Consider the following 18,791-nt stretch of genomic DNA (forward strand, 5'->3'; position numbering starts at 1 on the left):
AAAACACACTGAATCTAAGGATCCCTGCACAGTGCTGTCTCTTAGATAAAAAATGGTGAGATATGAGAGATCACCTCAGAAAGGAGGGAAGAGAGGGTTGAGCTGATTGCTAGGGAGGGACAATGAAGCAAAGCAGCATCCTATTTTGGAAGAGTTCAATATAGTTCAAGCAAGTAGAGAAGCAGGAAAGAAAGTGCTGCTAAGTGGTCTTTGACTATCAAGGCAACTCGTCATCCAGAGCATTCAGAAGGCCACTCCCGCAAAAAAAAACCCAGAAAACAGGAAGCACTGTAACAGAGATAGGACGGCTGGTTGAATCCTTGAGCTAGTTCTCAATGACACCAAAAAGGTAACCTTATGACTCACCCAAATTGTAGCATATAGCTGTAGGAGCCGGAACTCCGGAACTCAGACTAACAAGGTTTTCATATCACAAGAAGGGACGCCACAGACATGACCTTCAACAAATACACCATCTATTTTCCAAAGGTTCTTCTTAGGCCCCTGTCATTCTATTTGTGACCATATGCTCCACTGCAGTCTTACTTAGTATCCCCTATAATTCTTTAATGGTCTGAAGTTTTGAGTTAGTTGTTTGCATGAGAGGTTTCAGAGGATGTAGAACCATATTGTCCCTTGAGGAACTAAAAGTAGAAGTTAGGAAAGAGGGTAGATTATTCTTCACTCTCTGAAATGTTGCCTCCAGTTTCATTACAATGTCTTTCTTGGCGCTGGCTTCAAAATGCCTGTAGACATTGCACTAAGCTGGGAACTGAGCCCACCTGAAGCCCATATGAGTGTAGGGGATCAAAGTAACAGGCATTCAGAGATGTTTCTAGGACCTCAGCAGCTTTTATACTATGTAATGTCAGAACCCCTTTTAGAGGGCCATGGGGGACGCAGAGTTTACTGGGCCCAACTATGGGGGTTGAGGTATTTTACTCCTGATGTCCTGGGGCCCGACCTACTATGGAGCCTGCTCAGCTGGACCAAGTACCACGTCAGCACTTGTCTCTCAGTGGCAGCTGTGGTTGAGCAGTCAAAAGTCCCTCAGAGGAAGGGGGGATGGATGTGGATACAGGTCAGTGAACATGTCTCATAACTCAAAGTGCAAACAGTACGAACAATAAATCAATGTCCAGCCAAATACTTGCTTTTATAAGAAATGTAGTATTTTATTACTAGATCTACGCATGTAATGAAATACGACATTCAGAAGAAATAACACAATCCACCTTGAGGTTGGGTCTCTAGTAGTTGTCAGGCGTATCACTGTCCCACCCTCCTTTGTGTAACGTGTTCAGGGTTATTCCCCATTCATTGGTGGCCGCATCAGGGAACGTAAACCATTAGGCCGCACTCAAAAATTCTCCCTTTGACTCTTTAGGAATGTAGTAAGAGGTGTCTATGGTGTTGAAGCACTGTAAGCAGAGAGTTCCAAAGGGTCCAGTTCACGTCTTACCTTATCACATCTTATCTGCTCTCACAGTGCGGAAGAGTTCTGCAATGCAGCGGATGCCTTCAATGCGCACCTGCGAGTCATGCTCGGTTAGGAGAAAATGGGCTCTTCACAGTCCAGGCAGCAGCACAGCCTCTCCCTCCTGAGCGGCACTGCCAGAGGTCTCTCAGATGCCGAAGCAGCTCCCTGCTTTCAAAGACACACCAGGTTGACTTTGTTCAACTGGGCTGGAATCCTTTTTTTGGCTCCCGACAGGAGCCAGCAATGATGCAACATTGTCTATGGCGTATCCAGCAGTCCTTGCATGGAGTCGGGGGCAGTTTCCTCGCATTGCGGGTCCAACCTGCATGTTGTAACCTAAGTCTCTCACAGCAACCCAAATACTTTGGCAACATTGGTACCGGTTGCCCCTCCTGGAATATGGGGTTACTGCAAGTACGTGGTGATATGGGCAGAGGCTCTCCCAACCTCAGGACTGGGCCCACAAATCCTGTCACTCCTTGCAATCGTATTTTACTGGTGGCCCTCTCTGGCATACGAGGTCACTGTAACGCGGAGGTACAGACATAGCAAGACCCATATGGCAGTCAACACACAACTCAGTCAATGGCCACCCTCTCCTGGCACGCGGGGCTCACCGAAAACAATCCTACACATGGGTGGCAGACCGATCGGTGCACAGCCAAATCCTGGCACAAAGTGTCCTCACTGTAGGGCTCCCCACTGGACCATGTTCACTCCAAAGGTCTTCTCTTCCTCAAAGGGCACACTGGTCCTGGCAAGCAGGCAGGTAGGGGCTCCAGGGCAGGTGGATTCCCTGGGTAATATGCCCTTACCCAACAGAAAGACTAGCAGGCCTTGGGCCCCCCAAGTCCCGTTCAAAGTCAGAAGTCTTGCAGAACTTCTCCTTCTCACACAGCCCATCTGGCTATTTGGCAGGTGACAATTTTTTGGGGTGTCAACCTCCCCTTCTTTTTTTTGCCAATCTTGTTATTTTTTATTTGCACAAGAATCCAAGTATAATCACTCTGTTATGAGTAATAGTACCCTTTCATAACCACAAGCTTGAGGCATGACCCAAAGTCATCTATCATCCTTGTCAAGGTCAACCTTGAAGTCCACGAAGCAGCAATGCAGACTGTGTCTTCCCTGCCATGTGGCCCAAAAGGTTAATTGCACTAGTGCAATGCAATAACCAAATATTTAATATCGGACACAAGCCTTGCCTGTTCTATTAGAAGCAGGTTCCCATGACAAAACAGAGAATAAAATTGTGGCAAATATTGTAGACAGTTGTCAAGTAAAAGGATGCTGCCATACACAGCCAGGTCATTATCCACTCATTTCTGGAATTGAGCTATGACTACACTACCCTCTCCAAGATTGTGGCATAAGAGCCTGTTACGGCTGACTTGGTTACAAAGCAGATTAATGAAACCCACCCATCAGGCAACAACAGTAATCAACAAGGGGTAAGTTCCATTCAGTTCAGGCGCTCTGAATGTTTATTGCGCACCAATATTTACTTAATGTGTAACATGACAACAGTGTACAATTAACCCATATTTCTTTAGTTAACTGAATGGGCTTATATTCCTGCAGTCAAGGTGCCAACCAAGATCACTACTTCAAATGAAATCAGCTTTTATATAATCTATCCATTTCGGATTATTCATTTCTGGCTCCTGAAGGATCACAGGCTGGTTTAAAAAGAATTTCCTGTTTGGGAATGCAGACTCAGCAATGGGAGCGTGCTGTGGATTGCAGGCCACCATCCCTGTGACAGGAGCCAATCAACTGTAACTTGTAAAGGTTGAGTATAGCGGGGCGAGGCGGCATTGCACATCTTTGAGATATATGAGTAGGTCATCTGCGTAAAGTGAGACAGCCAGATAGAGGGATGCCCAGCTCTCGCCCTTCCACTCAAAGATGGACCGACTCCATTGCTAACACAAACAAGGGGGAGAACGGGCATCATTGCCTAGTGCCCCTTCCCACTGAAAAAGAATACAAGACCAAGGGGACCAAGCGTGCCCGGTATGATGGGCTGTGTACAACAAATGAGTGTAGGCGAGCAGCAGCCTACACACCCCCAGGCAGGTCAGCACTTGGAAAAGGTAGACCCATGACAGGGTACCAAACTCCTTTTCCATGTCCAAGACAAGGCAGGCAGCATGAGGAAAGAGGTTTTGTACCTGGTCCTGCACGTGAAAAAGGCAGCAGATGTTTGCAAGATGCTGCGGCCAGGGACAAAGTCATTTTGATAATCTCAACCTCCCATTCTTATAGTCCTTTTCCAGACACCAAATGTGATTTAAGTTCTGGGGCTTTGAAAATTTATGTTGGGGTTCTGCTTCTTTTGAAGTGGGAAGCACTCCTTTTCATCTTTCTTCATGAAAGATGTCTGTTAAAGCAGGCAGGAATCCGAAGGGAGTGACCAGAGTTCACACCTGGAGACCAGCTACAGTGATATGTGCAGCAAAAGGTTAATTCCAGACCCCTAGCTCTACTCTTTATGATTCCCTTAACAGCCCCATCTCCCTTCCTGAGATGTGTCCAGGTTTCTTCCTTGTCAGCTATCACTGAATCAAAGAAAAGTCTTTTTAAATGTAAAGGGAGTATCTCCATTTTTCCTCTAGTGTGTCCCCACCCAGCTCACAGGCATCCAGCAATCCCCAAATGTGTCTGGGGAGATTCCGTTCCTCCTCATGTCTTCGCCCGGCAGGCCTGGGCTTCCCAAAATGGATCCCAGGATCCTCTATACAATGCACCCTTGCAGGCACATTTACTCAGTGTACACTAACAGCAACCTTACTACCCAACACTAATACTTCTACGCTTTATACCCTTACATGTACACATACCCTCAGCACACAAACTTAGGGCCTTATTACAAGTTTAGCAGTGTTGCGACTGCCAAACTCATGGTGGCGATCGAATCGCCGCACTTCTGGTGGTCCGACTGCCAGATTAAGACACTGACGGTCGGACAACCGGAGGACCGCCGGCACCACCAGGATCACGGATCCCGATGGGTTGGTGGCAGTAGAAGTCATGATCAGCCATGAAAGCGCTGAGTTCAGCACCAGTGTGTTGATTACGGCTTCCCTTTCTGCCAGCCTTTCCACTGGGGGGCCGCCATGCAAAGGCTGATGGGAAGGCAGTACTAAGGGCTGCTGGGGGGCCACCTAGCGCCCTGTCTGCTACAGCAGAAACTGTGCATTCCAAGGGTGCTGGGGGAACCCTCTGTGCGACGGCATTGGCCTCGCCTCCTGAAGGAGCCAAAGCCAATGCCACGGCACTGTTTATAACAGGCTGAGCGGCAGAAACCTCCTAAGAAAGCCTATTGGAAACACTGTAATAGGGCCGGGGGGGAAGGGTTTAGGGTGGGGGGCAGCACCAGCTTCACATTGGTCTCCTCCCCAGAGGTCTGGCGGGCCGACAGTCAGCCCTCCAAACTCGTAATGAGGCCCTAAGTCTGAACACTGTTCAGCACTGAAGCTTTGCTATCTTTAATGAAGATCTGTGTTTTTAAACCGCACACGCTGCCAGCAATCACACACTATGTGAGCTGCATACGACACCCTTCATGTACTGTACTTCACACAAGCACACATACTTCCAGCACATGCTTTCCCTGCCCATGCACTGCACAATTCTACATCTCTTATTCCATGTATTCCTCTCAGGCATATATACACACATTTACTAACCATACATGCACTGCAGGGTACTGCTCTATCCTTATACTGTTCCCTTCCCAGGCACACAAACAACCAGCACAGAGTCACTACTCCTGCACTGCGCAGCACTCTACATCTGCCTGATGTAGGCTAATGATGAGTTAAGGACACAGCAGTGGAACTTTAAAAAATGTGAGTCAGTCTGTACGCCTCACTCCAGTAGAACAAAGGTCCTCTTTACCACTACTGTTCACTACACGGTATGCTGCCAATACTGCATTTGTATTGCATGACTCTTTTGGGAGCCAGCAGCCCTTCCCCACTATGAGGGTAGTGCTTTGAGTACCACTCCTGGTCCAACAAAACCGCAATCTGTGAGACAAGCCTATGTCATGGAACACACGCAAGACAAAAAAATAAATCAGTAAATAATCAGCATTAGGGATTCAGACAACAGTACAGTTGGGCAGTCAGGGCAGGGGTACATGCCTCTTACCATGCAGAGAACTTTTCAGTCCCAACATGTACCAAGGGAAAAAGACGAGTCAATAGATAATCAGTGTATGACATTGCGAAAAGTGTAGAGGAACGGTGCAGGTGGCTGGTTCAAGTTTGGTGTTGAGACTCTCATCCTCTTGAAATTTGGCTCATCCCTTCCATCTTGGCATTTACTTCATAGTTATTTGTCTTAGGCTACGGTTCTTTAGGATGGGATTTGGATGCTGTCAAAAATTTACAATGGAGATTAAACTGATGATCCGATTGCACAATGTTTGGTATACGAGTTCTGTTTACTTGGTTTCTGAAGTAAGCAGGAGAAATTATGTTTCTACAATCTCTGAAATGTGCTAGGTTGCATGGTGTTTGTCATGGTCAGACCATCTGTCACTCAGTTTTTTTTCCCAAGTGGCTTTAAGAGTTGAAAGAGATACCATTATCCTGCTGTGAAAACACCTGTGGCCCCATTTTAGATGCTATATTCTGTGATGTAGAACTTTGAGTATTTGTATCTGGGCTGTTCCTTTTTCCAGAATGGCTCTGTTTTTTGTACAGTACTACATTCACTGATTTCTCAGCCCCTTGCAGCTCTTGTGATGTCTAATTTAGCTGTCCAAAATGCATGCCAATAATGTCTGCCAATATGTAGTTTTTGCAGAGTTTGTAACTGAAATACAGTGCCATTCTTTAAATATTTTATGCTTCCTTCTTTCATATATGTTTGAATATTTTTAATGGAATGTAACTAATTTTAAATTTCGGATTTTAAAGATCATTTTCATCAGTTTTACAGTTTCACTTAATGATCATAGCTTTTAAAATAGCACTAATTGCCACAGTTTTGCAGTTTGTAAACCCTGTTTATAATTTGTTTTATTTTTTCACAATGTAATGATACCCAATTCATCTAGTTTGGAATTATGAGGGTCTGAGTTGGACTATTCCAGATTAGAAATGTTGACCTGCCGGCTACACACAGATGTTATTAACGAGCACTTAACTCAGCATACCCTTCTTGCAAAGGGTCCCGTGTGACATTTTTGGCCAGGTTTGCGATATAACACCAAACAATAACTTTACTCAAGGGGCAAGGTGCCCTGAAAACCACATAGCCCTGAGTCTGAACTGTGGAATGAATTTTGACCACTCCCTAGACTTAATAAATACTATTCAAGTCAACAGTTTTGAGTTAGCACTGTAAGGTCGTGCTGTTATGCCGATATTCCTAGCCTCTGTTAAAACTCAGTGTTAGTTTCTGCTATGTTTTTGGCATTCACTTTCGTCTCAGCTGATGAAACATTCAGTGAAGAACTATTAAACAATTATGATGTACTCGAAATTTTGCAGAACATTACTGATCTACTTTACCCAATCTCCTCTCAACGTTCCGCCACATCACAAAACAGACACTGACATGCCAGACCTATCATTCTATAAATATTCTTGCATGATTGTTCTTTTCAGTTGCCTTTTATTTCCCGAAACTACAGAACAACAACATCGGGAAAGTGTGACTTTACTGTGTGAACAGCCACAATGTGGTATATTATCATAGCTTCTTTTCAGCAGACTGAAGAGATTGTTTTTCTACATTTCTGGTAAGGAACACTGCGGTGAGACTGTTTCTATCAAAATCAATTTCCCTTCTTGAAGATGCAAAAAAGTGTGGCATAGGAACTAAGTAAAGTTCTATTACAGGGTCTGCGGTATGAATACGTCTGATTTCAGATCATAACATTTATAAATCTTTTCAGTGGGCTTGGCAGACCTCCAAAGATTCAACTGCCAAAAGAATGTCTAAATGACAGGACTTTGTAGGACAGGCTCCTTCAGCAGGTTCTGGGAGTTCTTCCTCTAGGAAGAGAAGTCACTATTTAAAAAGAAAAAATGCTTTTTAGCTAAAATATTTATGTTTTGCCTTGAGCTGCACAGGGCGAGGGCAGGGGCACTGGGGTGAGAGCTCCCTCTTTTTTTTATGCCAGGTGGGTGAAGGCTTCCTAAAGGGGTCACAGCAAGATTTAGAGTCGATGAGTTGGGGCACACATCTAGCCCACTGTTGAGCGCACTGGCCTACAGCGGTCAGGAACCATGACAGCCCCTTCAGCTCCCTTGCTGCAAATAATGCCTCCAGGGATTTTGGTCACAGAAGGCAGTGTGAGCATACACACTGCAGCACAAGGAAGGGTGCAAGAATACTGGGAGAACTTGCTGCATATTCTCAGATTGCCACAAAAAGGAGCATGCGTGGAACTCGACCATCAGGAGGAAGGATTTCCCTTGCAGGCTTACACCTGCCCCAGAATCATTTAGGTTTGGACCTGGCCGCCATTTTAGTTGAGGAGTATGCACTCTACAGCCAACAGTGCTTTGCGCCATGTAGGGATTTAGTGCTCTACTCTGAGCTAGTCTCCAGCAGCTTTCAGTAGGACTCAGGCTGGTGTGCAGTGGGTGGTACTAGCAGGGATTATGGCTGGCTGTCACTAGAGGGCTAGGCTAGGACTTCACCAGCCCTGTTTGAATGTTCAGAATCATTGAGGGTGTATTGTTTACACTATAAATGGCCGTCCTCCTCTGTAGTTTAAATAGAATGTCAGCCCAAATACCCCTGACCACTAAACTCCCATTGCGTGAAGTTCACACACCAGTGCATGCCAAATAGAAACCAAAGTAAATCTTATATGTTACCTGAGCTTTCTTCGCCTTCCTTCTTCTCCACTAGGAATGTCCGCGTCATGCTCAGTTTCTTCATAGTGTGACACTTGTATTTCAGCTGTGGTGCACTGGCATCGTTCTCCACTGAAAATGAAGCAAAATGAGAACTTAAAAGATGGAAAAAAGGGCAGTTAAAATACCATGCAGTTGCAAGAATATGGTGAAAAGAGAAGTTATTAACGTTTGTTTTAAGAGTCTCCACCCAATAGCTACTGAAAAGGTGTGAAGGCAAAGATGAAGACTGATGACTTACCATGATCTGGATCTTCTTCAAAAACCACACAGGTGCCTAGAGTATCTGTGAAAGGAAAACGAGTAGCAGTAAATGTGAAAAGAATAAAAGATTGAAGGGGGATAAATGTTCTTTTAAAATATGTGAATGCTGTCAACACTGACTGGTGCTAGACCAAGCCGGACATGAAATGTCTACAAGCAGCCGTGGAAAGGCAAAGCAAGGGCAACGTAGCTATAACGTGTGAAGGGCAATTAAAATCTAATTTCCATTTAATCTCTGCTCAGATTACCAAGTATGCCAACTGAGGTTTTAGTGGGCATCCCCCAACTAGGAAAATGAGAAACCATCAACTCCACCCAGATTTATTTCCTTAGAGTTCACTAAACAGCCAAAAAACAGATGTTTGTCCTCCATAATTGCTGAATTTAAACAGTTGAACAAATGTCTTTCTTTTATTTTTAAAGCGGCATGCAACTCAAACGTGCAGCAATTATAACCCATATTTTTGTACAAGCATCCAAGGAACTTGGAAACACAGAAACTTTACACAAATTATATATCAGAGAACTGCAGTCTTTAAAGTAGATCATAAACCATATTTTGAATCAAAGAACTTAAATAGGACGTTTGAGGGGACACTCCCGACAATCTGTGAATTACTTAAATTCGTTTGGAAAATAGGCAGGTTTCCCATTTATTTTTGAAAATCCCACAATTTTTTTTTTTTTCTGTGAGTTCAAGGGGGAATTAGTTCCTTACTTTGTCTTCCAACAGTGATGATTTTGTGTGCGCTACAACATTCTTGAGGCAGGGACAAGCAAGCAGGTTTGGCAAAGAAAGACATTTTTAAGTCGAGCACATAAGCGCTTTGACTTGTTATAAATATTGTGGGCTTTTAATCACGCCCATCACTTTCATTCGTTCCTGGGCTTGCCTTTTAAAAATCACTTGATGCCATTGGTGAATGCTTTACGTTTGTTCCGCCTTGAGGCAGAATTTGTCATGCCTTGCAGACTGCCCCTGCTACATGGATTATTGCACGATCACTGATATACTTCAGCATGGGCAAACTATATATTTTCCTTTTGTCTCTCCCCTTCATGCTGCGTGGCAACGATGGTGCTCACAGCGCGAACAGGCACAACAGCATAATCTTGATCGGCGGTACTGGAGCACTGGTCACATTGTTCACAGTTACCTAATCAGAGTAATTTCTTGTGGCTCTCCCCTTAAAACACTTTAAATTGGTAAATGCTTTGCGTAAAACAAATCCTCAATTGAAAGTGGCTCTCCCGGCACAGCAGACGAGCCGATACTACAATATTCACTGCACTTGGGAAACTCACCCCATAATGCTTTGCAGGGCATTACTTTCACAAAACATTTTTGCTCATAACTCAGCCTGTGATGGTTCTAAGACAATGGGACCACCTCCAACATGTTCAGCATGACGTGCTCTTTCTGTCTCTGGGTCCCAACACTAGGAGCCCAAAATAATAATCCCCCACCACCGCCACCATTCACTGTCTTTTTAAGCGCTCTCATGGTTGGAACTTTTGTTTTAAAGCTGGGAAGAGCTTGTGTTTTAAGAGTCTTGTTTGCAATATCATTCCTATAGGCCTGCTACCCCTGACAATGTGTAATGCACTACGCCCTCTAGGGGCTAAATATATGGTTACACTCCATTATTTAATGCCATTTTCTTTTTGTGTCGTTATGCCCTCTACGGGCTAACTATATAGTTAGATGTCCATGTTTCTTACAAATGCTATTTTCATTGTAGTGTCCTCTAGGGCCTGTTCTAAGCCTTACAGTCATAGCAACATACTAAAATATTCTTGGCATGGAAACGTGCCCCATAATACTTAGCTGGGCAATACTTTTACAAAATATTTTTGCTCATAACTCAGACTGTGGTGGTCCTAGGACAATGGGACCACCTTCAAAACATTGACCACAATGTGCTCTTTCTGTCTACGTCATCTCTGGGTCCCCACACTATGTTACTGGGGATTCAAAAATATTAACCCCTACCACCATTCATTATCTTTGTATGCTCTCTCATGATTTGAACTTTTGTTTTACAGCTGGAATATCTTATGTTTTATGGGCCTTGTTTGTCATATCATTGCAATAGGGCTGCGAGCCTTGAAAATGTGTAATGCACTATGCCCTCTGGGGGCTAAATATATGGTTACACTGCATTACTTTTTCTCATTCTTTTTTTCAGTTGTTATGCTCTCTAAGAGCTGACTGGATGGTTACATGACCATGTTTCTTCCTAACGCTATTTTTATTGTGTCCTCTAGGGCCTGTTCTGAGCATTGCAGTCAACATACTATAATATTTGCGGCACAAAAACTCGCCACATAATGATTTGCAGGGTATTACTTTTACAAAACATTTTTGCTCATAAGTACGCAAATGGGACCACATTCAAAAAGCTCTGTCTACATCATCTCTGGGTCCCCACACTAAGTTAGTTGGGACCCCAAAATAATAACCTGCTCCCACCTTTCAGTGTCTTTTAAGTTTTCTCATTGCTAGAACCTTTGTTTTACAGCTGGGAGAAGTTTTGTTTTAAAGGCTTTGTTTGTAATATCATTGCAGTTGGCCTGCTAGCCATAAAACGCCCTCTAGTGGCTAAGTATATGGTTACACTGCATCATGTCAACCTGTTTTTTTCATGGGGTTATGCCCTCTATGGGTTAACAATATGGTTACATGACCATGGGGGTCATTACGAGTGACCGACAGACTCGCGGATGGTGGTCGGACAGCCGCCAATGCAGCAGTCTGAGCACCACATTACAAGCCTGGTGGTCGGGCTGCCTGCTCCACCAGGATCAGTTATCCCGGCGGTCTGGAGGCGGTGGTGGTCCTAATCCACCAGGTCAACGCTGTAAGCAGCGCTGTCTTAGGGATAATGACCCACATCTCCGCCAGCGGTTTCGTGGCGGTACCACAGCCATAAAAATGCTGGCAGAGAACAGGTGCAGGGGGCCCCAGGGGGGCCCAAGCACTTGGCATGGTCAGTACATGAGCCCCCTGGTGCACCCTGCAGGCTACAGCATTGCTGCCAGCTCGAATATGATCCAGAGACAATGCTGTAGCTTGTTTCCCACTAGGCCAGCAGACAGAAACATAGGTTTACACCCGCTGACCTAGCAGGAAACTCCTATTAACTCCGGCACGGAGGTTGCTACACAGGCGGCAGTCAACCTGTCGGGAGTTTGGTGGATGGATTTTCTGTCCACCAAACTCAAAATCGGGCCCCATGTTTCTTATAAATGACATTTTTGCTATGGTGCCCTGTGGGGGCTGTTTTGAGCATTGCAATCTAATGCCAAAAGGTTATTTCTAAAAAAGGTTTATATGATAATTGTATATGTTGTAATAATCTCTCCTTATTACAATTATGACCATGATTCAGGCTAACTTAAAATCCTTATTACACTAGGACTGTTTGAACACTCTTGATATGTTTGGGTGACACTTCTAGTTTATTTCACCTCTGTGGTGGCCTTGTGTTTTTTGGGGGGGAATTGTGTTAGCCAGCCAGCCACTCTGATGGTGGGTTGTTGAAAGTGGTATTCTATTGGAATCAGCATGCAGATTTAAATTAGAATGCCAAATGGCAACATTCTCATTTTTTGCAGCAAATAGAGGAAGAAGGTAAATGGAAGTGCTTTCGTTATATACAAGGCCACTGGAATTATATGGCAGAAAAAGACGAAATTACGAGGCAGGGTTGACCAGGTTATGTGGCAAAGAAAGTCTATTTATGCATTTACAATGCCTATAGCTCTAACTTAAGCAAATGTGAGACCTATTGCATTGCAAATGCTTGTTTTAGTATTATGGTGACAAAGTGAACCTGCCATTAATACAGGAGCTTCAAAAGTTTGGAGGGACTCCTGATAAGGTCAGCTGCAGTATGATATGGGAAGAAGTGCCAAGAATTTGGCAATGTAAAATGCTGTGTACATCATGCCTGTTGTGGCACTGCTGACTGGAATGGCCTGATGTGAATTACAAGATGTTAACTACTATTTTACCACATGTGTAGTTCTTTCTCTTTTCTGTGAAACCCGTTAAAGAAGGTCTTAAAAGCAAGAGACTGGAAGGGCAGAGAGGACATTTTATTTGTAGTTTAGTCGTACCTGAATACTCCCCAGCAAAGACATACTTGTCAACTTGTAAGATGGGCTTTTCTGTGTCTATTCCCTGCAAAGAAAAAGAGCAGTGCACAGCTCTGTTAAAGACCACTCAGAAAAAAGAGATGGTTTTGCATTATAAATCCAACAATTCTTGCAATCCCCTGCCAAAGCGACTTTTCGAAGATGAGCCTTCAACGTGGTAAAGAAATCTAAGCAGGAATGATAAGATTTACTTTGCACTCGTTTGATGCATTAAAAAAAACAAAACTTACTTGACTTCTCAGTTTGCAAAACAAATCAAACATTTTGCACAGTAAAGTATGTTCTTGAACAAGAAACGTAAATATGTGCATACAAGCAATCGTAGTCTTCAGTAGCAATATTAAGGCATCAATAATAAAATAAAATGAAAAGAAAAATTATTGTGCTGATAACAATTATGGAATAACTGCAATTACTTTAATATATTAAAAAACAAAGTACTTTAGGTCACTTACTTAGTATGGGCTATAGTATACAAAACACACCAATCACTGTATTAAAGCAAACTAGATCTTGGTATGCCAGAGAAAACTACTTACAGTGGATGTTATCATACCTGCTTTTGTTTACTGATAGTCCCCATAATGGAAAAAAGGTAAGTGCAACTTTAAGATTAATGTGAAATATCCGCTATTTATTTTAGCCGCAAAGAAAATACATTTGAATGACAAGGGCTCCCCTTCTGATACAGACCTTGCAAAACAGGGTTGTTGCTTGCACTTTTCCACACTTGCTTGACTTGAGGTGTAAGTTTGGAAGTGGAAGATTGGAAAGGTATTGCAAAGGTTTCTGAGCACAAAGAGACTAAGGGCCTGGTTACGAGTCTTGCGGTCTTAACCGCCAGGCACTGCGACTATGGCGGTCCGACTGCCATATTATGACCCTGGCGGTCCAACTGCATGGGAACTGCTGTCTCTGCCAGGATCTCTGATCCCGACAGAATGACGGCATTCTTGGTAGTGATCAGACAGGGCGGCGCTGAAGTCAGCGCTGCCCGGCAGATTACAACGTTGTTCTCCGCCAAATTTAGGTATGTAGATGCAGTATTACCCTAGAAAATTGGGCCAGCTAGCATATAATTACAGTTATTGTTTAAGCAGAGCTACTTGCATATCTGCTTCTGACGCGTCTAGCGATTTATTACCCTCTCAAAACCAACAAGCTAAGGTAAACATGGCATTCCTTTTTGTCTAATGCAAGGTAAAACACATAACTATAAGCCTAGCCTTGTCATATCCCACGGAACCAAGAGATCTGTGGAACCAGGTGTACAGGGCAAAGACTGCAAATAGACAGCAGTGCACATCACAAAAGAATTCTATTGCAGTTCAGATTCTTTTTTCTGTTCTAATGTATCTTAGGCAAGATGAAATAAAACCCCATTTGGTCGCAGCTGTGTTTTTACCATTGATGCTGGTAGTACTTGTATGAATACTAATGAAAGAGCAAATATTTTTAGAAGAAAAGGAAGAACCTGGTAGTACTAAAGTTACTATTTAGGCTTTCTGCAGAATGCTACTCCTGAGAAATAATGTGTCCATAAAGTCTGTAACTAAACAGAACACTGTCTACTATATAAACACAAGTATTCCTAAATTATACAATTTTAAACATATAGGGGCCATTAACAAACATTTTCTAGTGTGGTTGGTAGGATTACAAATGCTATTCACAAACTCTGCTTTTTCTATACGAATATGTGTGGAGACCGCTGCCGTGAGTGCAGGTTTTTTCACATCTAGATAAACGTTCTAAAATAAATGTGGAAGGGACACGGAAGTGAATGGAAAATGGGTAAAATGTACACGTAAGGGGAAGAGGTTTAGGGAGGATTAAGGAGGAGTTTTGCGATGATCAGGAAGGTTGTTTAAGGAGGGAAGTCAACCCACCCACAAAAGAGTAGGCACCTAGCTATTTACAATCTGCACTTCTATGGGTACTACAACCAAAAAGGGACTTAAAAGAGTAGAAACGTACACCTGCTCAGAGCTAGAGTTCGTCTAGCACCACACACGGCCAATCACTGATATTGCAGCACCCTCCCATTGAAAATAAAAAATTAGGGACTTAAAATAAATCCTCCATCAGAAATAATTTTAAGATAAATAAAAATATTTTAAACAGCTACAAATATACATAAATCTATTAAAGTTACTTATAAAATACTTGACATTTTTAATTCAATTACAAAATATTTTAATAACTTTTTTGCATGTAAAATTGAATGTAACAATAAGTTTTAATGAAACAATTAAATTATTTTTTATAAATTACACACATTACTGAATAATTATTAATGCACAATATAAAAAAAAAATTCAGTTAACTTAGTCGGGAATTATTTTTTTAATTGAAACTTCCGAAAAATACTTTTAATTTGTCTTATTATATTTTCATTAAAGATGTAATTCAAAATTAAGCAAACAGTGTGGTAATATTATTTATTCAGTTCGCTGTTGAAAATAAAAATATAAAATACATCTACAAAAATATTTATCATATAAATATTTCTAATATTTTTTTTTAATCATAAACTTTTCAATATTTTTCTCACACTTTACCAACTTCGCATTCGAGCAGAAAGATTTCCACAAGGTAACATATACAGAAAATCTGAAAAGTTTTTTTTACACTAAAACTAAAATTACAAAACAACTCGTACTAAAAATTACTGTGAGTAATTTTGTACATTTAGTTCAAAATGTAGAACAATTTACTCATATTATGATCCCATTATAGCCTAAGGAGATTGTATTGCCTTGGACAGGATATCTGTTACGTTTGTGACAGAGTAACCCGTCCGTCAAACTCTAAATCAGGTCCTTCAACTTAAGTGTGCTCCACCCCATTTTTTACGGTTTGGAAACGTGTACACCGCTGAGTAACTTTACAATCTGATTTTGTAAATACTAAAAAGGAGTAAAGTTCTTCAAAATTGTAGGAGTAAATGTACACGTGTAAATCACTCACAAGTTTAAGGTACTTTTGTGAATGAATCAAATAGAGATCTCATTTAACCATTCGGTGCTGAGGACGGCACAGTGCCATCCTCAGCCACGGTGGGCCTGTAGTGAGGATGACATTGCGCTGTCCTCGCACCCACCCACGGGGGATGCCCTGGTTGCTTCCCTGTGCTCCTCCCCTAAATCATCCCACCAGAGATGGCAGTGGAATTGCTTCTGGTGCCACCTCCCAACCTCACCTTTGGCGATCTGATGATGGTGAAACATCGTCAAATGGAGCCAGCGACGCGCTGGAAGCCATTCGCTTCCAGTGCATCTAGAGAGAGGACGACTGTAAGGTCCGTCTCCGGGGATAGAGGAGTTTGTTTTATGAAAAAGAGATACAGGGGGAAAGGAAAGAGTATTTCCTTTCGCCCGGTGCCTATTTGGAGTGGATTCCTACTCCACAATCGTGGTGAGGACTGTGATTCAGTCCACTGTCAGCCTGGGAAGCATGTTCCTGGCGGGGACGGCGGTCCTCTGGCAGGTCCGCCCACCAGGGTTGTAATGTGGCAGCTGGACTGCTTGTAGAGTGGTATGACCGCCACCACAAGTGTGGCGGTCCTCTGTCTGCCACACTCGTAATGAGACCCTAAATCAACAGAGATTTTTACACATTTGCATTGATTATGGAGAGCGACCCCTTGGGCAAGGGTTGCCCCCCCACAGGGGCATAATATTGATCTATATTTTGGTCCTACTGGGGGTTAGATAGGCGTTTTTGTCTTTGTCTGATCTTCCCCAAGGGGGGCCCAAACCCACTAAATCACCAATGATTTTTACATATTAGCATATTGGTATTGATTTCGGGGAGCAGCCCCTCGGGCAATGGTCATTCCCCTTGGGGAAGAATGCTTTTGGCAATGCCACCCTTTTCAGGGTGGAAGCCGACTAGACCACCAGGGATTGTTTTGTTGTTGGGGAAGCAGCCCTTTGGGCAATGGTTGCTCCCGATTTTGCACAATTAGTGCAATTCGGTGAGCGGACTAGGTAAGGGTCGGTCCCATTTATTTTGGGCACAATTATTTTAGCCACTTTTGCCCCCCCTAGAGGGCAGATTGTGATATTTTTCAGCCCACTAAAATCAGGAAAGGTTTCTGTGTGGGTGTGTGAACTAGAGTTCAGCTGACAGTCCACACGTACTAGGGATTGACTGAGTGTGTGTTTGTGTACTGGCATTTGGCTGGCTGTGTGTGGACTTGCGCTTGGTTGGTGGTGTGTGTGGACAGGAGCTTGCCTGGCGGTGCGTGTGGACTGGTGCTTTCATGGCAGCGTGTGTGGACTGGTGCTCGCCTGACAGTGTGTGTAGACTGGTGGTGTATTTGAACTGGGGATTTTTCTGGCGGTGTATGTCCAGTGGCTTCTGGCTGGCGCTGCGTGCTGCCTGACTTCTGGCTGGCGACGTGTGTGGCTGGCACTTGGGCGATGATGGGCAGATATAGGGCCTCATTTTGAGTTTGGCGGAAGGGAAAGCCTGTCTGCCAAACTCCAGACAGAGTGGACACTGCCTTCGTGCCAACCACCCCACCAAACCTATTGGGAGTGTCCCGCCAGGCCAGTGGGCGGAAACCTCGGTTTCCACCCACCGACCTAGCGGGAAACAAGCTACAGCTTTGTCTCCAGGTCGCAATCAAGCCAGTGGCAATGCTGTAGCCCGCAAGGTGCACCAGCACCCTCGCAATGTTCACTGTCTGCAGACAGTGAACACTGCGAGGGTGCTGGCCAAGTGCATAGGCAGTGCAGGTGCCCCCCTGTGGTCCCCTGAACTTGTTCTCTGTCAGCCTTTCATGGCTGTGAAAATACCATGAAAAGGCTGGTGGAGAACGAGGTCATAATTCGCAGAAAGCGCTACATGCAGTGCTGCCCTGGTGGATTACGATCTCCGCCACCGCCAGGCCGTCAGGATCATGGATCCCAGGGGTGCTGCCAGAAGCTTGGTGGTCTGACCGCCAGGGTCGGACCGCCACAGCAGCAGCGGTCCTGACCGACACTGCGGAGCTGGCCGTCTGAAGACCGCCAGCCTCGTAATGAGCCTCATAGTATTCTATAATGTTAATTGTTTTATTTCTGGTCATCATTTGCATTTGTGATTGTAATGTTTTATTTTTTATTTCAGTGCAAAGCTTTTGATTTCCTTTGCTGCGACTCCTGCTTGCAGTTTCTGCAGTTTGTGTAGTTGCATGTGTTTGGTAAGAAAAAGTGTTTTGTACTGTTTACTACAATGAGTATCATTACCCTGCTGTGGTTTTTGTAATTGGGGAATAATAGCTGCATATTCATATTCTATTTTATTGCGTGCGACATTCTCCTTGGATTTGTGCATGATGTGTATTGTGTTGTCTTGTGTGTTATTTTCTTTCGGTTTTCCTTTCTTGTGGGATATCATTGGTGTTTGCTGTGCCCGTGAAGAGCAGGTGTTGGTAATCCTGAGTCTAGCTGTCTCTTGCTGAGTGGTATAGTATTTGACTATATAGGTCTTTGTGTGCTTTGTATTGATTGACTTCCAGGTAACCGGTAGTTTTACTTCTGTATGATAAAGCCACACTCTGTAAATTACTTTATTTTACACAATGTTGATTATTGTGGACTTGTTTGTCAAGTTACTTTCACTAGTAAGGATTACAGCTAGCCGCAGGATTACCGCTCAGCAGGTTGTTGGTAAACTTTTCAATTCTTCCTCTGACCATGGTTTGAGACTGACTCTGCATCTGAGGCAGAGGAGGAAGTCCAAGATTCTGGCAGTGAATTTTCTGGCCGAGAGGAATCATCTGATGATGAAGCCACTCTATGTGCGGAGAAAGGAAGTGCATCTTTTAGAGGCGGACACTAGTATACTGCAGCAAGAGGCATCTGGATTGCATTTTGGGACTAAAAGACTTCCCATTGGAAGTGCTGAACTCTGGGTTGCCCTTAACACGGTGAATCCTGTTTTGCCTGTTTTTACTGGTGTCACAGGGTGTCGAGTGAATACTGAAAACGTTTTGCCTACAAATTTCTTTC

General features: G+C 43.6%; 1 protein-coding gene across 1 annotated transcript in view; it reads right to left on the bottom strand.

The window, feature by feature from the left end:
- GTF3C6 (general transcription factor IIIC subunit 6) overlaps positions 1 to 18,791 on the bottom strand; it is a 71,200-nt gene that overhangs the window by 9,124 nt on the left and 43,285 nt on the right. Inside the window, exons 3-5 of the mRNA XM_069229372.1 lie at positions 12,751 to 12,814; positions 8,606 to 8,650; positions 8,326 to 8,436 (exon numbers count right to left, since the gene is read on the bottom strand). Coding sequence (XP_069085473.1) covers positions 8,326 to 8,436; positions 8,606 to 8,650; positions 12,751 to 12,814 — 220 coding nt within the window. The remainder of the gene's footprint in view (positions 1 to 8,325; positions 8,437 to 8,605; positions 8,651 to 12,750; positions 12,815 to 18,791) is intronic.

The sequence above is a fragment of the Pleurodeles waltl genome, chromosome 4_1, assembly GCF_031143425.1.
Source record: "Pleurodeles waltl isolate 20211129_DDA chromosome 4_1, aPleWal1.hap1.20221129, whole genome shotgun sequence".
Taxonomy (NCBI): domain Eukaryota; kingdom Metazoa; phylum Chordata; class Amphibia; order Caudata; family Salamandridae; genus Pleurodeles; species Pleurodeles waltl.